The 25,952-nt window shown below is 41.7% G+C and overlaps 1 protein-coding gene across 14 annotated transcripts in view; it reads right to left on the reverse strand.

The window, feature by feature from the left end:
* Window positions 1–20,075: 20,075 nt before the first annotated feature.
* The window catches only part of mef2aa (myocyte enhancer factor 2aa), a 221,331-nt gene continuing 215,454 nt past the window's right edge, over window positions 20,076–25,952 (reverse strand). For all 14 annotated transcript variants that reach the window (XM_059639317.1, XM_048562659.2, XM_048562664.2 and 11 more), the window contains one exon: window positions 20,076–25,131. In XM_059639317.1, the coding sequence (XP_059495300.1) occupies window positions 24,822–25,131 (310 nt within the window). In that variant the 3' untranslated portion in view covers window positions 20,076–24,821. The remainder of the gene's footprint in view (window positions 25,132–25,952) is intronic.

The following is a 25,952-nucleotide window of genomic DNA, read 5'->3' on the forward strand; positions in this document are numbered from 1 at the left end:
GCTTTCAAAACCAGATCATTACCAGACTCTCTGGATTTATACTCCAGTGATAATATCAAGGGGCCATTGTCTCCCCGCACACGCCCTCCCTCTGAAGGAGAGCAATAGATGACGGCCAAAGACCTACCAGACCTGGGATGAAAATGACAAACACCAGGGAAGCTGTAATATGCAACAGGGGCTACACACTGTAGCTGAGACCAGGCAGCAAACGCAATCTTGTGTCCCACAGAACATTGTCTCTAATCGGCTCACATTCAACACTGACTGATACAATTAAGGCATCATACATCCCTTGTTGTTCACCATGTGTACCAGACTCCAGCACTGTATTAGTTCAAAAAGCAAATTAGAACTAAAGTTTTGCCAGTCTGATAAAGGGTTTCAGGTGACAAATTCTAAAATAAATTAGCTTATTGATTCACTTAATCAATTATTGAAAATTACCAAAAATCTATATTAAACAAATGTTTATAATTTCTTATTATGACTGTATCTGCAATACTTTAGAAATTCAGCAAATATGTTAGAAATGGGCTGTGTGTTGAAGGTTACAAGTGTTGATGGGACGAAATAACATGTCAGCAATGAAGTCCTAGCTTATAAAAAATTTTTATAAATGACCATCTAATTTCACATTGTGGCAAACAGCTGATGACACTGTGAATCAATTCTCAAACAAAATTCATCAGAGATTCATAGAGATGAGATAATAGGAACTGCAGATGCTGGAGAATCTGAGATAACGAGGTGCAGAGCTGCATGAACACAGCAGGCCAAGCAGCATCCATTTCTGAAGAAGGGTCTAGATCCAAAACATCAGCCTTCCTGCTCCTCTGATGCTCCTTGGCCTGCTGCGTTCATCCAGCTCTACACCTTGTTAATCAATGTAGATGGTTGGTGTGGAATTGTTGACAGATACTACTTTGCCTGCATTGTCTCATCTTTATTGAGATGGTGGGTATTTTGTCAGGTGGCTATGAGAAGCTCACACCAACCCTTTAAGACAAGGCCCACCTGAATCTAACACCATTGATGAAGCCTCCTGATGGTCTTTTATGGAGAGTCATCCACCCCGCCGACAGCGACTGACCAATCTGGATGTTCTGATTGCTGTCACATGGATACCTGGATCACATAGGATCAAGGACATGGGGTGGGGGTTGCAGGGGGAGGGCTGGGGGGGGTGGGTGGGAGATGGGGGTGGGGATTGGAGGTTGGGGGGGTTGGGGGGTGTGGGGGGTAACTTTTTCACAGAGAAGGTGTTGCATAAATGGAATGAGCTACCAGAGGAACTGGTCAATGATAGTATAATTATAACATTTAAAAGGTATCTAGATGGGTATGTGAATAGGAAGGGTTTGGCAAGATATGGGCAAAATACTGGCAAATGGAACTAGATCAGTTTAGGGTATCTGGTCAGTATGGAAATGTTGCATCAAACGGTCTGTTTCCATGTTGTACAACTCCATGACACTATGACAGGATAGTATGTAGGCAAAATTAGCATTTTGTTTTACACAAATGCACAGAATGGAAGGAAAAAATTAGGTGATCTGTAGCCGCAGATTCAAATTGGAAACAACTATACAATAGCCATTACAGAGACATGGATGCAGGATGGTCAGGGCTGGGAACATACCAGATAAGGTTTGCAGGATGGATACAGAAAAAGGCAGAGGGATGGAGTAAACTTACTGATTAGAAAAAGAGTCACTTTTACAGTGAGGAAAGATGTAATGGAGGGGAAAGCACCAAGTGGAGACCTTGTGGTTGAAACTGAGGAACCATAGAGGAACTAAAAGTGTAATAGGTATATATGGACCAGTTGGTAGCAGCTTAGAAGTACTAGATTGTATAAATGCTGAAATTAGGCAACTATGCTGCAAAGACAGAGCAGTATTAATGAAAGGTTTTAATCTTAACATTGTCTGTATCTCCCAGGCTAACACCTGCAGAGAAAGGTTACGAATTTCTAGAGTGTCCAGGATAGTTTCCTATGGCATGTGTCGTGGATCTGAAAGGGGACAAGAAATATTAGATCTAGTAATGAACAGTGAGCCTGATTTAATCAATGACCTGGTTGTTTGTGAGCATTTGTCAAATAGTGATCATAACATAGTTGAGTTACATGTCGCATTTGTAGGAGATAGGCAATGGACAAATACGAGAATTTTGGCTTTAAAGGCAGGCAGACTTTAATGCAATGAGGCAGAAACCGTGCTCAGGAAAATGGGAAGCTTTGCTAACAGGTAAAATAACCAAGGAACAGTTGTGGGTGTTCACACAAACATTTAATGCTTTTCAGAAGCAGTGAGTACCCATGAGAAGGAAAAGCTCCACCTCACAAAAGAAATTGCCACAGACATTCAAGGTGGTAAGGGACAGCATAAAATTAAAAGAAAGGGCTTGTAGAAATGCAAACAGTAAAGATCCTACAGAATGGGCCCAATACAAAAATCAACAAAAGGACACAGTGCAGCTTAAAGGAGCAACTCAAAAGGATAATGAAAGGAAACTGCAAGAGACATAAAAAACAAGAAGAGGCTTTAAAGTTATATAAAGATAAAGCAACTAGTTAAGAGTACCATGGTCCCACTGAAGGCAGAGAGTGGGGATGTTCAGGAAATGACAAGCAAGCTGAATGATTACTTTGCTTCTGTATTCATAGCGGAAAAGGAGGATAGTTTGTCTGACGTTCCGAAGAAATTGAGAGAGGAGCAAGGACAGGGTCTAAATAAAATTAGCGTTAATAAATCATCAATAATGGGGATATTAATAGAAGTGAAGAGTGGTAAATCCCCAGGACGTGATGGTTTCCATCCACAGGTGTCAAAGGAGGGAGAAGAGCGCACTGCCGATGCCCTGACCACAATCCTTCAGAGTTCCTTGGATTTGGGATTGTACCTCTGGCTTGGAAATTTTCTCAAGTCACTCTGCTCTTTAAAAAAAATGACAGAGGGAAAGCTGGATATTACAGATCAGTTAGCCTGACATCAGTGGTGGAAAAATTGTCGGACTCTATAATCAAAGATGGAGTAACCGATCACTTCGAAAATTTCAGTTAATCAGAGAGACCCAGCATGAAGTATAGGTCATGCCTGACAAACCTCAGAGATTATTTTGAAGAGGTATCAAAGGTCACAGACAGAGGTAAGTTGATGGATGTTGTTTATATGGACTTCCCACACAAGAGACTGTTAGCCCATGGCACCGGGAGCAAGTTACGGACATGGATAGGAAATTGGTCCAATGACAGGAAACAGCGGGTTGAAATAATAGATGAATACTCAAATTGGCAGGACCCATGACTAGTGGTGTCCCACAGGGATCTGTGCTGGAGTCTCAGTTATTCAAAATATTCATTAACAACTTGGATAATTGCATAAAAAAAGCAATTGCCCAAATTTACTGATGACACAAAAATGGATAGTATCGTAGCCAGTGTTGACTACTGCATTTAATTACAACAAAATGTTGATAGATTAGTTGAATGGACAAAGCTGTGGCAAATAGATTTTAATATAAGCAAGTGTGAGATAATCCGTTTCAGACCAAGAAAAAATAGACTGGGGCATTTTCTTTTAAAAGAAAAAGGCACAAAGTTAAATACATTAGACGTCAAGAGAGATTTGGGGGTTCAAGTGCATAAATCCTTAAAATGTCACAAATAGGTTATAAATAGTTAAGGCAGCTAATGAGATGCTGGCCTTCATATGTAAAGGGCTGGAGTACAGGGATGCAGATTTTATGCTGCTCTTATACAAAACCCAAGTTCAGACCCCACTTCGAGTGCAGTGAGTAGATCTGGCACCACTCTTTACAAAGGATATTTTGGTCCTGGCAGGAGCTCAGCGTAGGTTTAAAAAATGATACCTGAACTTCAGGGATTAAATAGTGAGGAGACATTAACAAATTAGACCTGTATTCTCTAGAATGTAGCAGGTTAAGGGGTGATCTCATTGAAATCTTCAGAATATTAACAGGGAAAGACACGGTAAATAAAGATGAACTATTTCCACTGGTTGAAGATTCCAGAAAGATGTTAGAAAGAACTTCTACACGCAAAGAGTAGTGAAGATTTGGAACTCTCTTACTCAAATGGAGGACAACACAAAACTAAATTGTTAAGTTTAAATCTGAGATAGACAAGTTTTTATTCTGTTAAGGTGTGATGCAATATGGGTCCAACACAAGCATATGAGTTAAGTCACAAGTCAACCATGATCTTAATGAATAGCAGAGCAAGATCAAGTGGCTGAGTGGCCTACTCCTGTTCCAGTGTTCCCATGTTCCTAATTCTGGAGGAAGTAGGAAGGCAGAGGGGTTCAGCTGTGACACAAACCTCATTTAATCTCAATCCAGAGTAACTGAATTCAAATCATTTGAAAATTCTTTGTTTGAAGTCTAAAATTCAGCTTTGCTGTGGAATTTTATTGCTCAAACCAAACCATTGTGGATTTCATGTTTTCAAAATATTATTGAATTATCAAGAGTAGATTTAAAAATCTAAGAACATATATTGAGATTCAGATGGGAAGAGTCAGTTTTGAAGTGTTTGAGTATAATTAGAAAAGATATGCAGCTAATGGTTCACAATATTCTCGAATCAGATGTTCTTGACAGTAACAATGCTGTCCTTCCAAAGAGTGACACTTCATATACAGCTGAAACACTGCAATTCTGCCAGGGTCTATCGACACAAGGGCCAATCCATGTTGACACGAACTCGTGAAAAAGAATCATGTTCAATATTATGAAACTTCTTTGAAGATGACAACAAACAAAGATGTCTAAATCTTAGAAAACAACATAATAAAACAACATAAAACAACAGGATACTAAAACTCCTGCACATCTTCTACTGACAATTTATAAATTAACATTATTCCAGCTTTGGGATGATTATATTTTCTCGGTATTTACCTAACTATTGTTGCATATGGTAATGATGCCACACTGTCTTTGGGTGAAGTCTGTTGAGTACTGCACCAGTACATGAAGGGAGCAGATGTATTCTGTACAGCTCCTGAGAGACCTTAGTAATCATGTCCACCAAGTTAACGCCTATCATGCAACAAATTACTACTTTATGTAAAACAAGTGCCTCTTTTGTTTACACTCATCCTCTACCACTGGTAGTTAGAAGCCATAGAGTCAGCCTACAGAAAGGGGAATTGGTGGCAGCAAATTAACCCAAACTAGGTTAGCCATTGTGGTATCTGAGAATACAACATGGTTCTGACAGTGGGATTGTAAATATGTCTGGAGCTCCATAAAATGTCAACTGTTACCAAATTTGAGATATGCAACCCTTGAAAGAGGAATCTGGATACAATGCCAGGCTTAGATAACAAACCATGAGGCTGGATGACCACAGCAGGCCAAGCGGCATCTTAGGAGCACAAAAGCTGACGTTTTGGGCCTAGACCCTTCATCAGAAAAGGGAGAAGGTGAGAGAGTTCTGAAATAAATAGAGAGAAAGGGGGAGACGGATCGAAGATGGATAGAGGAGAAGATAGGTGGAGAGGAAACAAACAAATTGAAGAGGCAGGGATGGAGCCAGTAGAGGTGAGTGTAGGTGGGGAGGTAGGGAGGGGATAGGTCTGTCCGGGGAGGATGAGCAGGTCAAGGGGGTGGGATGAGGCTAGTAGGTAGGAAATGGAGGTGCGGCTTGAGGTGGGACATGGGGATGGGTGACAGAAAGAACAGGTTAGGGAGGTGGGGCGAGCTGGGTTGATTTTGGGATGTGGTAGGGGGAGGGGAGATTTTGAAGCTTGTGAAGTCCACATTGATACCATTGGGCTGCAGGGTTCCCAAGCGGAATATGAGTTGCTGTTCCTGCACCCTTTGGGTGGCATCGTTGTGGCACTGCAGGAGGCCCAGGATGGAGATGCCGTCTGAGGAATGGGAGGGGGAGTTGAAATGGTTTGTGACCGGGAGGTGCAGTTGTTTATTGTGAGCCAAGCGGAGGTGTTCTGCAAAGTGATCCCCAAGCCTCCGCTTGGTTTCCCCAACGTACAGGAGGCCACAACGGGTACAGTGGATACAGTATACCACATTGGCAGATGTGCAGGTGAACCTCTGCTTGATGTGGAAAGTCTCCGTGGGGCCTGGGATGGGGGTGAGGGAGGAGGTGTGGGGGCAAGTGTAGCACTTCCTGTGGTTGCAGGGGAAAATGCCAGGTGTGGTGGGGTTGGAGGGGAGTGCGGAGCGGACAAAGGAGTCACTGAGAGAGAGGTCTTTCCAGAAAGCAGACAAGGGTGGGGATGGAAAAATGTCTTTGAAGTTGGGGTCGGATTGCAGATGGCAGAAGTGAAGGAGGATGATGCGTTGGATGCAGAGGTTGGTGGGGTGGTACATGAGGACGAGGGGGATTCTCTTTTGGCAGTTATTGCGGGGACAGGGTGTGAGGGATGAGGTGCGGGAAACACGGTTGAGGACATTCTCAACCACTGTGGGTGGGGGGGGGGGAGGGGGGGTTTGCAGCCCTTGAAAAACTAGGACATCTGAGATGTACTGAAGTGGAATGCCTCATCTTGGGAGCAGACATGGCGGAGGCGAAGGAATTGGGACTAGGGGATGGAATTTGTGCAGGAAGGTGGGTGGGAGGAGGTGTATTCTATGTAGCTGAGGGAGTCAGTGGGCTTGAACTGGATGTTGGTTTCTAGGTGGTTGCCTGAAATGGAGACAGAGGTCCAGAAAGGAGAGGGATGTGTTGGAGATGGTCCAGGTGAACTTGAGGTTGGGGTGGAAGGTGTTGGTGAAGTGGCTGAACTGTGAGCTCCTCGTGGGAGCACGAGGCAGCGCCAATACAGTCATCAATGTAACGGAGGAAGAGGTGGGGTTTAGGACCAGTATAGGTACGGAAGCGGGATTGTTCCACGTAACCTACAAAGAGGCAGGCATAGCTTGGGCCAATGCGGGTACCCATGGCCACCCCCTTAGTCTGTAGGAAGTGGGAGGAATCGAAAGAGAAGTTGTTGAGTGTGAAGACAAGTTCACCTGGGCGGATGAGGGTGTCGGTGGAGGGGGACTGGTTGGGCCTGCAGGACAGGAAGAAGCAGAGGGCCTTTAGGCCATTTGCATGGGGAATGCAGGTGTATAGGGACTGAATGTCCATGGTGAAAATGAGGTGTTGGGGACTGGGGAATTGGAAGTTCTGGAGGAGGTGGAGGGCGTGGGTGGTGTCATGGACGTAGGTAGGGAGTCCCTGGACCAAGGAGGAGAAAATGGAGGCCAGATTAGGTGGAGATGAGTTCAGTGGGGCAGGACCAGGCGGAGACAATAGGTCAGCCAGGGCAAGCTGGTTTGTAGATTTTGGGAAGGAGATAGAAATGGGCCGTGCAGGGGTGGGGAACAATGAGGTTGGAGGCTGTGGGTGCACTTTACTGCTTCTTAGTTGACAAGTTAACTGACTTTTGTTCTATTAGTTTATCTTGCCAATGTTCAAAAGACTGTCTGACAAGGCACCTAATATCCAATAGTGACTTCAATTTGCAAATAATCCAATTGCAAGAATCAGAAAATCTTCCAGCCACATACAAACATTAATGTTGACAAAGACAGTGAAAGCAAAAAGGAAGAAACACAAGCTCTGCATGCAATAAAGCCCACGAATGAATCTCCAAATGTATCACGAACTAGAGAGCTTCCACTATCTCTGAAGGACAGAGATAATGTTGCCTTGAGATAAGGCAGCTCTTGAAAGAAAGAGGACAGAAACCCAAACTTAATCACCAATTTTGTTTACACCAGGAATGTTTCCTTGGCTAGATGAAGCGATGCAGAATCTCTTAGTAATTTCACCAATTATTAACATTTCAGCAGAAACAGCGCATTACTTTTCAGATCTTGGGAAAGTTCCCACAGAAACAGTTAGAACACAACTAGTATCAGAGATAATAGGAACTGCAGATGCTGGAGAATCCAAGATAATAAAATGTGAGGCTGGATGAACACAGCAGGCCAAGCAGCATCTCAGGAGCACAAAAGCTGACGTTTCGGGCCTAGACCCTTCATCAGAGAGGGGGATGGGGTGAGGGTTCTGGAATAAATAGGGAGAGAGGGGGAGGCGGACCGAAGATGGAGAGAAAAGAAGATAGGTGGAGAGAGTATAGGTGGGGAGGTAGGGAGGGGATAGGTCAGTCCAGGGAAGATGGGCAGGTCAAGGAGGTGGGATGAGGTTAGTAGGTAGCTGGGGGTGCGGCTTGGGGTGGGAGGAAGGGATGGGTGAGAGGAAGAACAGGTTAGGGAGGCAGAGACAGGTTGGACTGGTTTTGGGATGCAGTGGTTGGAGGGGAAGAGCTGGGCTGGTTGTGTGGTGCAGTGGGGGGAGGGGACGAACTGGGCTGGTTTAGGGATGCAGTTGGGGAAGGGGAGATTTTGAAACTGGTGAAGTCCACGTTGATACCATTAGGCTGCAGGGTTCCCAGGCGGAATATGAGTTGCTGTTCCTGCAACCTTCGGGTGGCATCATTGTGGCACTGCAGGAGGCCCATGATGGACATGTCATCTAAAGAATGGGAGGGGAAGTGGAAATGGTTTGCGACTGAGAGGTGCAGTTGTTTGTTGCGAACTGAGCGGAGGTGTTCTGCAAAGCGGTCTCCAAGCCTCCGCTTGGTTTCCCCAATGTAGAGGAAGCCACACTGGGTACAGTGGATGCAGTCTACCACATTGGCAGATGTGCAGGTGAACCTCTGCTTAATGTGGAATGTCATCTTGGGGCCTGGGATAGGGGTGAGGGAGGAGGTGTGGGGGCAAGTGCAGCATTTCCTGCGGTTGCAGGGGAAGGTGCCAGGCATGGTGGGGTTGGAGGGGAGTGTGGAGCGAACAAGGGAGTCACGGAGAGAGTGGTCTCTCCGGAAACCGGACAGGGCTGGGGATGGAAAAATGTCTTGGGTGGTGGGGTCGGATTGTAGATGGCGGAAGTGTCGGAGGATGTTGCGTTGTATCTGGAGGTTGGCGGGGTGGTGTGTGAGAATGAGGGGGATCCTCTTTGGGCGGTTGTGGCGGGGGCGGGGTGTGAGGGATGTGTTGCGGGAAATACGGGAGATGCGGTCAAGGGCGTTTTCGATAACTGTGGGGGGAAAGTTGCGGTCCTTGAAGAACTTGGACATCTGGGATGTGCGGGAGTGGAATGTCTTATCGTGGGAGCAGATGCGGCGGAGGCGGAGGAATTGGGAATAGGGGATGGAATTTTTGCAGGAGGGTGGGTGGGAGGAGGTGTATTCTAGGTAGCTGTGGGAGTCGGTGGGCTTGAAATGGACATCAGTTACAAGCTGGTTGCCTGAGATGGAGACTGAGAGGTCCAGGAAGGTGAGGGATGTGCTGGAGATGGCCCAGGTGAACTAAAGGTTGGGGTGGAAGGTGTTGGTGAACCCTGCAGCCTAATGGTATCAATGTGGACTTCACCAGTTTCAAAATCTCCTCTTCCCCAACTGCATCCCTAAACCAGCCCAGTTCGTCCCCTCCCCCCACTGCACCACACAACCAGCCCAGCTCTTCCCCTCCACCCACTGCATCCCAAAACCAGTCCAACCTGTCTCTGCCTCCCTAACCTGCTCTTCCTCTCAGCCATCCCTTCCTCCCACCCCAAGCCGCACCCCCATCTACCTACTAACCTCATCCCACCTCCTTGACCTGTCCGTCTTCCCTGGACTGACCTATCCCCTCCCTACCTATACTCTCTCCACCTATCTTCTTTTCTCTCCATCTTCGGTCCACCTCCCCCTCTCTCCCTATGTATTCCAAAACCCTCACCCCATCCCCCTCTCTGATGAAGGGTCTGGGCCCGAAACGTCAGCTTTTGTGCTCCTGGGATGCTGCTTGGCCTGCTGTGTTCATCCAGCCTCACATTTTATTATCCAGAACACAACTAGTACCTGTTTTCTACAACTAAATAGAAAATAAATACTTCCAATAATTGATACAATTTTAGAGAGAGAAAGCTCTAGCACATTTTAATACACTCAGAGCAGTTTGGATATCTCCATCAATATCCGATTTAGAATGTTAGACTGCTACTTTCATTTAGATCAGTCCCCCATGCCTTTGTTCTTGGCACATCTTAGTAGAAAACCAAATGGAAATTCTCTCATAACAGAATTCACATGGAATTAATGACTGTATTGCAAAGTAATTCATTCTGTAAAGCACTTTGGGTTATTCTGAGGAACATAAATATGCACTTTTAAGTTTGATTTTCCAACACCCAGTATGTTAACGACCTATATCTTTGCAATCCAGATGCCAAGAGGTTACAAAGTCTGCTGATTGCTAAATCACAGTCTCATTTGGCAACCTTGTGTGAAGGGGAGATTATGTACTGGCATAAAATATTGCAACTAGGCAGCCAAAAGTTCTAGCCTGCAGAATTTTAAGAGGTATAAGTTTATAAGTCAAGATTTATGGTCTTTGGATATCAGCAGATAATATTATAAATAAGCAAACCCTGCTGTTTTACTTAGCTAGATCATTGCTTTGTCATCACAGCAACTAGTTGTTAATGATATATTTGGCAAAATCACTTGAAATGGGACTGAGGTAATTCCTGACACTTTGTTCATCTTCATAAACATTGGACGATCACATAAGAGTTATGGATCGGCAACAAATGCTGGTAATTGCTAGTGATGCTTGCATCCCACACAATATGGAAAAACACAAGTTTTAGGTAGGGATTTGGGAATGTGATATATACACATTTTTATACACAAATTGAGGAGCGAAGGATGAGGTATTGTATACCCTAGAACACAAGATAGATGATCAGCCATGATCTCATTGAATGGTGGAACAGGCTATTCCTTTGACAATCAGAGAGATCTGAAATTTGAGTCAAAATCCTTTCAGGGTCTGCCCTAAATCTCCAGAAAAAGTTCCAAGTCAGCTGAAGGATCAAGTCCTGACCTGCACTGGCTCCTTCACATCCACAAACCTGGTTGGAAGCAGACTGTTCAATCCATGTAGATGAAATGAAGTCCCACCAATTCACTTTGTTTACCAGTGCAAGCTGCCTCCTCCCATCTGTTGAGCCACTTCCACTCCTCCTAACTAGCTGACAGCAAAAACACACACAGGGTTTTGTGTTAAGTTGCGATTTTGTTCATCCCATGTTCATTTTAAATCATTTGCACTTCCAAGTATACATTCATTTAAAATGACATTGACCTTAAAAGGTGCTCTTTAGTTTGAATAAACCCACCGAGAAGCAAAAAAAAACTGCAGAGAGATGAGGGGTTTTAGAAATCCATAGTTTTCTATAGTAATTCACAGCTTGCTGATACCTGGAGGCTGATGATATTGGAGTTCCACACAGTAAATTAATAAAGGTAATAAAAATGTTTTGTACAAAATGGAATGCCGGAAGCTATCTTGAATAAAGTATCAAACGCTCTGATCGGTGAAATTTATGAGAGATGTGCTGTCATACACAACTCGGGAAAAGATCAAGCCCCTTTTGGTTTTTATTTCCCTCTGTTCTACACCACCTTCATTATTATTTGATAATGAAATGTATAATCTATTCTGTGTTTGACTCAAGAATAAATCTTGCTTCCAACTTCAAATACCATTGATTTGCACATTCAGAGAGAAAATTGCCAAATGTTCTTGAGTCGAACAGCAAATTAAATCCTTCCCAACACATTGCTGCCAGCTGGACAAAGGTTAGTTTATGAAGGCAGAGGGATTGAAGTTTTTTACTTATGAAGTAACTTCAGTTCCTCAGACAGCATTGCAACTTTTAATTTTGAGGTATTTAACTTCATATTTGCATTTATGGGTCAAGCAATTGCAAAAATGAGAGGCCATGTATGGATTCTCTGTAAGGAAAAACAACTCCATTCAAACTAGGAACTCTGTTGTTAAATAGCTCCAATATTGACAGTAAGTTTTGTATTAATTATGATAGAGATTTATTTGGAAGGTGTCTAAAGACCAGTAAATAATTACATTTTCTATAATAAAAATAGTATCTCACATATATTGAGACACAGCAGTGATAGATCGGTGTGTACAAGTCAACCCAGTGTATAAGACAACATTTCCCTGTCTGAAAAATCATATATTGGATTATAATTGGCCTTTAAATCCCCTTTCAGCTATAACATGCTGTAATTGTATTAGTAGTCAGTCTCAATTTTCACTCATCAAATGGATACGTTACTTACAGTTACGTTAAAACTGGGTTGAAGCAGATAATATGCACTGTATTATAAAGGTGCTTGGGAATATGAGACAGACCCACCATGTGGGACAAACAATGAAAATAGTGGCCATTCAAATCCATCCATCCTAATGGTCACTTTTCTATACAGCATATAAGTCAGCCCCAATTTTAGAGGGCTTTTGAGAGCCAATGTACGTAGTAAGAGGAGGAAGGGTCACTGGACCAGAAACGTTAACTGTTTTCTCCTCCACAGATGCTGCCAGACCTGCTGAGCTTTTCCAGCAACTTTGTTTTTATTCCTGATTTATAGCGTCCGCAGTTCTTTTGGTTTTTATAACCACAACCACTGTGGTGAGTCCTCTTCAATGACTCCCTACCAACACTATGAAAACTGAGAATCCCTTCTATAGAACTCTGAGTGCAAATTGGCTGTCACCTTTTCAAGATAATCCCCTCCCCCCACTGCATCCCAAAACCAGCCCAGCTCGTCACCACCTCCCTAACCTGTTCTTGCTCTCACCTATCCCTTCCTCCCACCTCAAGCCACACCTCCATTTCCCACCTACTAACCTCATCCCACCTCCTAGACCTGTCTGTCCTCCCCAGGACTGGCCTATCCCCTCCCCACCTATCTTCTCCTCTATCCATCTTCGGTCCACCTCCCCCTCTCTCCCTATTTATTTCAGAACCCTCTCCCCATCCCCCTCTCTGATGAAGGGTCTAGACCCGAAACGTCGGTTTTTGTGCTCCTGAGATGCTGCTTGGCCTGCTGTGTTCATCCAGCTCCACACTTGGTTATCTTGGATTCTCCAGCATCTGCAGTTCCCACTATCTCTGACTACTTTTAGAGTGTAAACAATTTTGGAACGTTCGGAGGTAAAGCAAACGCAAGGTCTTTTTCTTCAAAACAAATTCTGCAGGTGAAATTAACGGCTAATGGGTAATCTGACCCAAGGCACAGAGTTTGCTCAGTCTCTGTTCGAAAGGTATGTGTTTTCTTCCTATTTTGATGTTTCCATGAAAACCCTCCACCTTTAAACAGAACTGCAGAGATAAACTGAGCATGTTGTAATGACACCCTTTGGCTATTGATGGCGCTGTAGTACCTCCATTGAGATGACAACAAATAAAATATTACAGGGACCTTATATCAGAATAGGAATTAATGTTGGGAAAATTAACCAGAATATTTATGCACAGCTGTAATATGCTTTGTACATTTGTATGTGGTGATGTTATTTACAGCAACTCAAATGTATAAAGGTCACTGATTCATGTACTAGTCTCAACCCCACAAAGTATACAAGCTCCCTCTGAAATCTTACCCTGCCCTTCTCATTCACATGCTGACATTGGTCTCAATGTGAAACACCATTGATTCTTTCAATAGCTGACCATGAATCATGTGGTTGTGTTATATATTGAAACTCACTCTATCAAAGCCTTACAGTTCTGGATGAGAGTTTGCTGGCTGAGCTGTAAGGTTCGTTTTCAGACATTTCGTCACCATACTAGGTAACATCATCAGTGAGCCTCTGACGAAGCGCTAGTGTTATGTCCCACTTTCTATTTATCTGGTTAGGTTTCCTTGGGTTGGTGATGACATTGCCTGCATTGGTGATGTCATTTCCTGTTCTTTTTCTCAGGGGATGGTAGATTGGTTCGATTGGAGCCAATCTACCATCCCCTGAGAAAAAGAACAGGAAATGACATCACCAATGCAGGCAATGTCATCACCAACCCAAGGAAACCTAACCGGATAAATAGAAAGCGGGACATAACACCAGCGCTTCGTCAGAGGCTCACTGATGATGTTACCTAGTATGGTGACGAAATGTCTGAAAACAAACCTTCCAGCTCAGTGAGCAAACTCACATCCAGAACCTCAACCTGAGCTACAAATCTTCTCAAAACTCGCAAGCCTTACAGTACTGCGCTGTGGGCTTCCACCAGATCGCCCACCTACAATGACCACCACAGTGGAGCACAAATATGCATGATCATGCTAAACAGCTATAAGCTGGTCTCAGATTGCAAGGGATGGCAGCAAATATGCCACATTGGGAGCTACCACTTTGGTGTTCCTACCTGCACTGCTATAGTACTATAGCTCAACAGTTTAGTTAGCGAGCCAATTTCTGCATTCATTTGTGCCTGGTGTGCTTACTCTAGTGTCCTCTTTGTGAAGGGTACCTGGAGTATTCAGTTATGACAAGAGTCCTCGCAGGCACCTCATGCAATAGTACCTCAACTTCAGGATCCCTCAACCGAGGTGCATACATTATATTTCCTATCTTCACTTTGTTTTTAACAAACCACTCCTTGACACACTCGTAACATTATTTCTGTCAACATTTTAAACCTACTGTCCCCACATGTGCCCCATTAACTTTTATACAGTTCATTCCTTTACAAACACAGCAGCCAGGATGAAAAGAATTTGGCAGATATGGATGGATTCCCTTTCCCATTTCCATCGTTTCTGCACCCCCAGGCAAGACTAATCCACATGAGAGATTTGCTCTTCACATTTCAGATATTATACTATTGTTTAAAGGAGTAATTCATGCACTGAGATGGAGAAAGGGCATTGAAGCAGATATTCATTTTTTTCATGGATGTATGCCAATCTATAACAAATTTTAAAATTGCCTCAGTTGTATAAAAATGTTTAATTAGTAGCATCTTTATTTAAGGTCTAAATCAAAAGGTCTAAGGGCATTTATTACACTTTTTCTTTTAAAAAGTCAAGACATAGAATGAAAGGTTGCAGCTCAGCCATTTTTTTCCCTATTAGATTCAATAACGAGTATCAGTACATGTTGAAGAAACACTTCGAAATTTAACTACTTTTCTTATGTTTGCTTACATGGTAAATCCTGTATGATCAGTAATCACTCACCTTCTACATTAAAATACATCAAAAGTGAAAATATTGAGCAGCTGTATGAAGCTAGGATTGCAGAAACAGTTGTCCAATGAAGGTTAAAAGTGCAAAAAGATCCACGTTACCTCATGGGTATCCGATGTTAAACTCTTGAAGTACTTTAACAAAGGGAGGGGTAGGTGTTTGTGGTGATAGAACATTTCTGGTACCTTGGAAACGGTGGCTTACAAATTTACCAGGTCAAATGACGAAGTTGTGTACGAACCCCGAGTCAGCTGCATGTTTGCTGCCCTAGGGCACTGCCTTTGACTAGCCTCACCATGTCCATCATGAGTCTTTGCATTCAGTCCCAAATAAGGTCTTCCACAAGTTTCACTCTTTAGCCCCACCCCATTGTCTTGCAGGCCTGACTTCCATTCACTGAAGAGGTCTCTTGTTTAGGAGCAAGACGTGGTTTGATGTTGCAGGCTCTTGACTTTCAAAAATGTTTAAAAGATTCCAAAATCATTTGACTTCATAACATTGAAAAACTCCTCAAATGTTTAATGCTGGAAGATTTTTCTCAATATTCAAATGAATTTAGCCACAGAACAGGGCTGAGTCAATAGCAATGCAAATATTTGTCCTACTTTATTGGTTATAATGAAGTCACAAAGGAAATCCAGACACAAGAGAATATTACAAGGATCCAAAAGATCCTCATAATTATTAAGGATATAGAAATACTGTGAAATAAAATTGATTGGTATTTGTATGCCTGGCTTCACTTAAGCTTAGTTGACATTTGGAAGTGATGCAATGCTTAAGGAGCTGTAAATCCAGCCCTTCTGTGTGATACATTTACATCAAAAGAATACTGGTATTATACTGCAGTGGGTTGTTTCGTTTACAGGACTGGCAAAGGATATAGCATTTTTTAAAAGATGCTTTCAGATGGCGGTCCGTAACAGTTAACCAGATGAGGACGATATTCCCCGATAACTGGACTGTCTTAAAGAGGATGTTGCTTATGCGAAGGACCCGTAGCACAGGGGCCTGGGTTTGCTTCATTTCCTGCCTTTATAAATAAAGGTGTAGCAGAATTCTTGTACAGCATAACTACTATCTTGATGCATATTTTGAACATGAGAAACAGATGCAGAACCAATTTTAACTTTTAAAAATTATTTCCTGCAATATGGGCAGCCCAAGCTGCCTTCTTAAAATGCACAGTCCATCTGGTACAGCTCAACTCTCAGTGCCCATCAGGAAGGGCACTCCAGCCACAGGGCAGGAATATGTGAAGGATGATGCCTGGCTTGGACAGGAAATTGCAGACTCATTGTATTCCTTACATCTACTTCCCTTGACTGGGTGGAAGAGATGGCAGGATAAGCCACAGTGAGTTGCCACAAGGCATCTTGTAGACAATACACAGGGCTGCCACTGTGCATTAATCGTGGTTGGAATGAAATGTTTAATGTGATAGGAGCTGACAAAGTAGGTTACTGTGTCCTGATTGGTACAGTGTTTTGTGTGTTGTTGAAATTATAATCATTCAATATTCCTATCATCCCCCCATCATATTCCCAACTGGGGGTAGAGCCATTGTGAGGATCCAAACTAGAGAACAGGTCTGTAAATACAGTCAGAGTAATTCTCTAATTGAAAGTGGATCTTTCTCTGCACCTTCTCTGTAGCTGTAACCCTACATTCTGCATTCTATTCTATTACCCTTATGTAAGGTGTGATTTGTCTGGTTAGCATGCAAAACAATACTTTTCACTGTATCTCAGAACATGTGACAATAATAAATCAAATCAGCGTGACACTGCAATTGCAGTTCAGGTCTGCGGGTGAACAAGAAGGGTTTGATTTTAATTGTTTGCAGGTTAAAGTGAATTCAGTAAAACAGGGTGACTCCTTCCTAGAAAATCTGCAGTCTAAAACAGCAGGGGGTCAGTTTCCTGGCATGTTTGGATAAAATAGGAAAAAACTATTTCCTGGACACAGAACCAGACTAAATGTAATATCAGTCATAGTTGAAAGACACTTCGCAGAGGGTCACTCACTGAAATCCTAGCAGACAAAGATAAAGAAAATATCGAAGGCAGGCTGCATCTGACATGGGCTTCAGGCAAACATATGAATGTTGTGATTAAAAGGCAAAAGGGAAAGTGAGATAGAGGTACAACGCTCAGAGGTAAAGCAAATGTGAAGTCAGTTAGTGAAAATTTAAAGTCCCCTTCATTACCAGCACATTAACTATAGAATAATGGGCCATCTACATGATACACGACAGCAAGGCTCAATTAACAGCATCTTCCAAACCCGTGAGATCAATGTGTTAGAACAAAGGCAGTAAGCACAAAAAACAATTTCCACCTCCAAGTCATGCACCATCCTGTCGCTGAAATATTAAATTGCTGGGTCAAAACCCGAAACTTCCCATCCAACAGATCTGACGGTGTGGTCTGCCACCTGACTGCAGCAGTTTAGAAAGATACCTCAGCATGGACAATAATGAAAAGGCACATCCCATAACTGAGTAGCAAAAACAAAAAAAAATGCAGTCACCAAATGCTGACATTCTAGATTTTGTTCACTGCCAAAAAGCCATGGAATAAGAGTTAACATTTACTACAGGTTGGCAGAATCTCTGGTCCTGATCGCAATGGCACAATTTACATAAACCCTGAAGCAGATGGCATGCTACAGGAGTCCATTCTTTGTACCCAGCCAGAACCATCAAGTTAGCCTCCACTGTGAGGCTGAGTTCCCAGGTAAGAGGTTACAACTAGGGATGCCTGGAAGTGATGGAAGGAAGCTATGATGGGAAGTCCATGACTTCCTGATGAAACCTGGGGAGGTGCACATGCCTCACATCCCCTCCACCCCAGCCATTGCTCTACCAATCAGCCCTCAAATATTAAGCTCAGGGGAAATCAGCAGTGTATCTGAACTGGGAACAACTGCATGGTCTTCTGGTTAGCTTGCTTGCTTAAAAACAAGAGGTCACCATTGAAATAACATAATCAGAAGGGGGTTATAGTTACTTTCCTTATTTTAACAGTAACACCAACACTACTGCCCCGCCCTCAATCCAGTATCCATCAGGTAGGAAGATCTGAAATTACAGCACATTTCTACATGGATAATTCAGCACTCAGAGCACTAGTGAACAGCAAGCTGTAACAATTCCTTGGTTACAGGGGCAGCTGCTCCTCTACAGTCCAGAGATGTGAGTCCAGTGGTGAGTGGAGTTCCACAGGGCTCTGTCCTTGGGCCTCTACTGCTTGTAATTTTTATTAATGACTTGGACGAGGGGATTGAAGGATGGGTCAGCAAGTTTGCAGACGACACCAAGGTCGGAGGTGTCGTTGACAGTGTATAGGGCTGTTGTAGGCTGCAGCGGGACATTGACAGGATGCAGAGATGGGCTGAGAGGTGGCAGATGGAGTTCAACCTGGATAAATGCGAGGTGATGCATTTTGGAAGGTCGAATTTGAAAGCTGAGTACAGGATTAAGGATAGGATTCTTGGCAGCGTGGAGGAACAGAGGGATCTTGGTGTGCAGATACATAGATCCCTTAAAATGGCCACCCAAGTGGACAGGGTTGTTAAGAAAGCATATGGTGTTTTGGCTTTCATTAACAGGGGGATTGAGTTTAAGAGTCGTGAGATCTTGTTGCAGCTCTATAAAACTTTGGTTAGACCGCACTTGGAATACTGCGTCCAGTTCTGGGCGCCCTATTATAGGAAAGATGTGGATGCTTTGGAGAGGGTTCAGAGGAGGTTTACCAGGATGCTGCCTGGACTGGAGGGCTTATCTTATGAAGAGAGGTTGACTGAGCTCGGTCTCTTTTCATTGGAGAAAAGGAGGAGGAGAGGGGACCTAATTGAGGTATACAAGATAATGAGAGGCATAGATAGAGTTGATAGCCAGAGACTATTTCCCAGGGCAGAAATGGCTAGCACGAGGGGTCATAGTTTTAAGCTGGTTGGTGGAAAGTATAGAGGGGATGTCAGAGGCAGGTTCTTTACGCAGAGAGTTGTGAGAGCATGGAATGCGTTGCCAGCAGCAGTTGTGGAAGCAAGGTCATTGGGGTCATTTAAGAGACTGCTGGACAGGTATATGGTCACAGAAATTTGAGGGTGCATACATGAGGATCAATGGTCGGCACAACATTGTGGGCTGAAGGGCCTGTTCTGTGCTGTACTGTTCTATGTTCTATGTTCTAAAAGAAATTGCTTTCAAAGATTACAGATGCATTGAGGTGCCTTCATTTATGGTACTATAGCAAGTCCAGGGGCTACAGAATAATTCAGGTTGCAATCTTCACCCTTGTTAGCCTGCCCTCATTTACTCTTGCACAACAGCATGTTAGTTGTTTATTGACCAGTACAAAGGTGTTCTGACAAATTTCTTTCTTACTAACTTCTGTTCATTCTTGTCTTTTTTTTCCATTTGTATGTAAACCACTCTCCCCACAGCAAAAAATTAGAACAATTACTTTACCTCTAATGTTGCTTGGTAGTTCATTACAGATTTTTAAAAGGTATGTTCTGTATTTAACATCAGTGGAAACACACACCCTGCTCTTTGACTAACAAATCCCTGAAGCTGTGTCCATATTAAACTTGATTGGATATGTTTATATCTAAAAGTGGGACTACTGCAGAAATAAGAAATTCTAACTTCTCTCACTGCTTTTAAAGTTTAGTCATTCATTACATATGTTTCTGAGAGTCAGTTCACAAAATGACACTATAATGCTCTTTAGCAGAGACAATCAGAGCAATAAAAGACATACTATTGTGACAATATGTGTTGTAAAAATAACCTGTGTGGCCAGCCAAGATTATATACAATTGAGGATGACCACTACTGAAATGTTTATCCCATGATGTGTCCTAAATAATTCTAATCCTTAATCTTTAAATAAACAAATTAAAAGCAGAAAACACATGTAAATTTAAGCTATCATTCCTACTAATTGCAACTTTACACTGAATAACTGACATGGACTCGCAATACACAGTAAAAGCCAATATCTTTACTTAAGTGAGTGCAGGGTACAAATTTTTACAACAATCTCTAGCATAATTGTTATCATCCGATAAAAAGTTCACTTATTTTTTATAATGAAGAAAAAACAAACACATTCAGGGAAATTGCAGGTTAACTTAAAGTCTCATCAATATTTGTTTCAATGATGGCAACAAAGTCCAGCTTGTGCTGCCAACAGGCTTAAAGTTTAAACCGTGAACAGCTCCGGTGATTTCTACAAGTTACAAACAATTACCAAATACAGGTACATCAGTTTTTATAAAAGCCATTTTAAATATTTTGCAAAGCAGTGTCTTGCACAGCAGAGGGTAGAAAGTCTGTGCAAAAGAAAATGTGTCTCTTCCCTTTCTCTTCGCATACTTTGTTTAGTTTTCCATAAACAGTGTCCAGAGACAGGAAGTTTGAGTTCTAGTCTACTGTCTCTTGTGTGCAAATAAACATCGCCTTCATATATTCCTGGATTCCATAGATAAGCACTCCATATAGGAATTGCTCTGGGCTGCGTTAACCCATATTATGCCATTTACACTTTAGTTTTGTGAAATATTTGAAGCATAATAGGCCCAGTACATCAGTAACTGTAACTCTAAAGTAATGGTGTTTGTTTTTTTTAAATTTACTCCTTCATATTAGGTGCCTAACATTAGTACATGCTATTTAAATTTCCAATAACCCCAAGGATTATGACACCATTGATGCGGATGGTAAATAAATGTTATTTAAAATTTACCCTGAGAGTAATTAGTACTTTCTTACTGCCCACCGTATTGATATTTTACACAATTGAAAAAAAGTGACGAACCTAAATTAAAATGTAATGGTTGGCGGCAACACATTGTTATTGAAATCCCAAGTTATACCAGGAACTGTGTGTTTGTCCAATACGTAGACTCAAATTCAAAGTGTTCTCTCAATGAGCTGAAAAGCCATCTTAGGGTACTTCTGCATGAAGCATGCACTTCAATGCTACTGGATCTTTATACTTCTAAAGCAACTGCTGTAAATCATATTACAGGTAAAAATCTCTACTGTATTCCGCTGTAGACCTACTGTTGTTTAGAATACAATAACAAACTGTCTGTCACATGCATTGAGAAGTTAATTACACAATGCTTTCATCTCCTACTGTCTTCTTGCAAAATCCATCTCAAAAGGTCAGCTAATGGTACAAAGTTTTACGTTCCTCAGGAAATCCATCATGTGACTTTTTTAAAAACCAACAGATAAACAGCGAACTCCAAAAGTCAAAGACTTGCTAACAGTGCAAAATGTGTGCTATAATTTCAGAACCTAACATGGGTGTTTCCAAATAATACAGTTCTAATAGATAAATATCTACTAAATAAAAAAAAACTCGAAACCTAGAGGATCAAGAACAGGCAGAAAATTTGGCTTTGAATTTGCTGCAGAACCTATTTTCCAAGATTGAAGGATTTCCTCTCCTCACAACAATCAGATGGCAAGTTATGCCAAAACACTTTGGATCTAGCTGCAAGTTATTTGCTATATCTTCCTGTAGCTATGGTTTGCTACTATCTTAGCTCAGAATCCTTAAAAGGTGTTATGTGGGAAATGCCCAGCTTCTACGTTTTGTGTTTTTTCTGAAAAAAGGGACAGTGGCCATCATCAACAGAACTGACAGTCTTTCGATAGAGTATTTCCCTTCATTTAGGTGATCCCTTCCTCAAAGCTGCCCACATACCTGCATTGCACTGGCTTATAAAGGAGACCCCATTCCAACCTGGTCATATATCTAACTAAAGCTTTTTGAGTGTCTGTTACATGGGAAATTGTATTAAGTAGTGAAGGAAATGATATATTTAAATAAGTTCTTTTTAAAAAGACTGATAATTAAACTAGTAAATATTTCTTAATGTAGACAAAGCTATCAATAGCAATATAATTCTTATATTAAACCATGCATGCCACTGACACAATTATGCAACATTAATGCCCATTATGTCAGGCACTGGTTATCATTTGTGAACAAAAAGGTAAATGATGCCATCACGTAAGGCAAATTGCACACAAGAAGACACAGTAAATGTGAAGCAAACTTCCTACCAAACGTACAGAAAATTTCCTCTGACATGCATAATTCAATAAAGCCTATTTCTTTTCATTCCTGCAGATTACACAACTCAGCTGCTTTCTGCAGCTTAAAAGAGGTCTGTTCAGCAGTGAGTGAGCAAATTAGAATTCCTACCATTGCCTCAGTAGCATTAGCCTTACTTCATTTATCTTTGAACACATTTTTAACCAATTAATGTATGTAGGAACAAAAAGGGTGGGCAGAAACATGTTAAGATGAAAAATATCACACTATTTTGTGTGTGTAATTCTATTGGAGGTTCAAACAGAGAGAAAAAAAAAATCAGCTTCAAACACATCTTAGCCAAAATATTTTAGGGAAACTTGAAAATTGTTATCTACAAAAATTATCTAAACTAGTCATTAGATTTCCCTCTTAAAAAGAATCAAATAATGAATATTATGCCTATATTTATTGCTAAAAAGCAGTAATGGTCATATCATGAGCACATTTTGTCAGAACACAAGTCACACAAAATAATTTTTCTAAATCCAGCTTCGGAACTGATGAAAAGAGCATGAAGCTTGATAGCCTGTCATGCTTGCACACATTCTGCTTCACTCTTTTTTTCTAAAAAAAAGGAATGGAGTCTGATATAAACCAAGCAACACGTCAATTCAGCTACAACATTTTCCCTACTATATGTTGGTAGACATTGACCAGTATTGATTCAGTGGGACAAATGACCTCGTGTGTAGCAATGACTCTATACAAAACTGCCAAAGCCAAGTTGCCATTTTACATTAATAACTGGCGATCTATTAGCACAAGTTTATTAAACACAATGTAATACCATTGAAAGTTTTTCTCAAGTCTTTTGGAGATGGTCTTATAAATGGAGAACAGACAGCAGAATAAAGGGGCCAGTTCTGATAGTGATGTCATTAGAACCTGTTTGCAAAATGCATGTCTCCATTTCATATATTTTTAAGAACATATTCACTAAACTATAAATGCCTGAATTAGATGTAAAATGACAGATTTTAGTTCCCTTTGGTGCCATTAGCCTTGGCTCATTTGGGAGTCATCAAGTCAGTCCATTCAAGGGGTAAAAACCTTACTCTATTGCTCTATTTCTACAAGTGTGCACTCAGGCCTTCCCCTTTGATTGTCAAATCTATTGCACTCACCACTGAACAATCCTTTTTTATTAAATATATAAAAGAAACCTTTTACATGTATTACTCTCAAAAGTTACTCACCTGCACTACTCCCCTGCAGGTTTTTATTAAGAACCACAAGTGTCTACTGTCAGTGAATTATCACAAAAGGCAGCTTATATCAGAAAAGTGTAATTGAATAAAGCAGTGAAATTCCATCCACAACAGTCTACAATATAAGGAACTTGCTTTCAGGTTTGTGCATGACAAGTATAACATCAGGAATTAGGGTCTGCTTTTTATATGTATAGTAAAGCATTACCATACAGCACAGAAATAACAATTATTGTACACATTCACTGCCATTGAGGAAAATAAAACTTTTACTACTTTTTGCAAATGCCATTATAATAATTATTAACCCAAGGAAGTACAGCATATTAAACAAAATAGTAATTACCAGTGGATACTCTACTCATAAGGATCTTGCCCTGTCAAGTTGGTGATAATCCACAAAAATATACTTTAATCTGTTGGACGTACAATACGTTGTACACTAACACCAAAGGTGATATAGTTAAGATGCTATATACACAAACATTTGGCTCAAATTCTCTTTACATATAGGTTAGCAAGTGTTCATGGCTTTTAAAGGTTTAGCCTGCATTTTAAAAAAGCAAAATCTAAGCCAAGGTAACAAGATAAAACCATATCTATAGAGAGCATCAACATGCAACTTTGGCATACATAAATAATTTCATAGCTGAATGTGTTTAAAATTATACAGTTCTATATAGTCAATAATAAGTAGGGGTATTATGTTTTCTTTTAATAAAAATATATAAGTGATCTGAATCAAATTTGGATTTCAGACATCAACATAAAAGAGCTTTAACTAAATTCCAATTATAACTTAATATATTAAGTTTCTCTTAATGCTATATTCACCAACAGTCTCCTCATTTCTCATGCAGGTACTTAACGCATGTTTCCAATGTACTTGATAAACTGTGTTGCCACTTTTACAACCTGTTTTTGCACATGCAAGAACTGCTCACCTCAGCTCCATACCGTGCAATTTATAACACTTCTTCAAGAGACGGAGACCCATGCCAGGTTCAATATCATAGATTTATTTTATGTACAGTATTGCTCTCTTGTTTCTTTCTACAGCTTCAATGCTACAAAGCAGAAAGTTTAACTAGCCACACCATTTTTATACACGCACACAGGACACTGTCTGAATTGACAACCAACTGTCTTGTTTTTGCAAGCACGGTAGGGTTGAATATAAATTTATTTTTTTTTGCAAACCAGTATAAGATAACAGCTAATACAAATAAGTGCCAGACTGGGACAGTGACTAAAATTTAAATGTGGGACACCTGCAAATATACAATTAATTTGCACTGTAGAGTACCTGATTAACTTATACATTTTCCATGTCCTTGTCTTAGATATGTAAGGACAATTCTCTTGTAACAAAAGAGATACTACAAAATGGCAGCAAAAAGGGGGCTTTATGTCACCCACGTGTCCATCCGCATACGTTTTACGGATGGGCTTTCTCGATCATCTGTGGATGGTCTTGCGAGTCCAATGGGTGAGTGAAAGTCACCCCGAGGGTCCTCGCGGTCACTTCCATCATACGAGCTGCTGGAGCTGCTCAGGCTATCAACGGGCGAACGTCCCGTGTCATGTCGGGACTGCTGAGGGAAACCTGAAGGTGTCATCCGGTCTCGAGGGGGTGAGGTTGGTTCCGATTTGATGTTGACATTCTGGTTGGTGTTGGTTGAGAGGTTCGAACCCTGAAGTGATTGACTGTTAACTCTGCAGAAAATTAACAACAGGCGGGGTGAGCTTAATGACTCTTGCACATGAAAAGCAAATAATACATTTCGAAATGTGATCTGGCTTAAGCTGCTTTTTCGATGAAACGCAAATCACACTTAATTTGATTCTCAGATGTTTCTGCATGGATAGATAATAGTCTAAATGTATGTTGGTCTACAAATTCTTGTTCTCAGTCATTCTGCTGTAAGGATTAGCTATGTGTCATTTATGCACTTCCCCTCTGGAATAGTGAAGTGAAAGGACAGACCTAATACCTCCAATTTCTCAAATTTGTTCAATCTACTGCATGAAAACTGAAATTACATTGTCGCCTAACAGGGGACTTTTCCTATACTCGATGCAGACCAATTTTTAGAAAGGTGTGGTGGAGGAGCACTTGGTCATCAAGCATCACACTGCTAGGCAAGTGATAGTGGGAACCCAGAAGTACATCATAGAATCCCTACTATGTGAAAGCAGGCCAAACCCACTGGAGGCACACTAACCCTCACTATCCCATGCAGATCCACACCACCCCACCCATGAAACTCTGCATTTCCCATGGTAAATTCACTTAGCCTGCATATCCCTGGTCACAATGGGAAATTTAGCATGGCCAATCCCACTAACCTGCATATCTTTGGATTGTGGGAGAAAACCCAGAGGAAACCCACACAGACACAGGGAAGAACGTGCAAACTCCACACACAGTCGACTGAGGGTGGAATCGAACCAGGGTCCTTGATGCTACAAGGCAGCGGTGCTAACCACTGAGCCACAGTGCTGCTCAAATTGGAGCAGCAAGGTCACTAAGCCCA

The sequence above is a fragment of the Stegostoma tigrinum genome, chromosome 33 (assembly GCF_030684315.1).
Source record: "Stegostoma tigrinum isolate sSteTig4 chromosome 33, sSteTig4.hap1, whole genome shotgun sequence".
Classification (NCBI taxonomy): domain Eukaryota; kingdom Metazoa; phylum Chordata; class Chondrichthyes; order Orectolobiformes; family Stegostomatidae; genus Stegostoma; species Stegostoma tigrinum.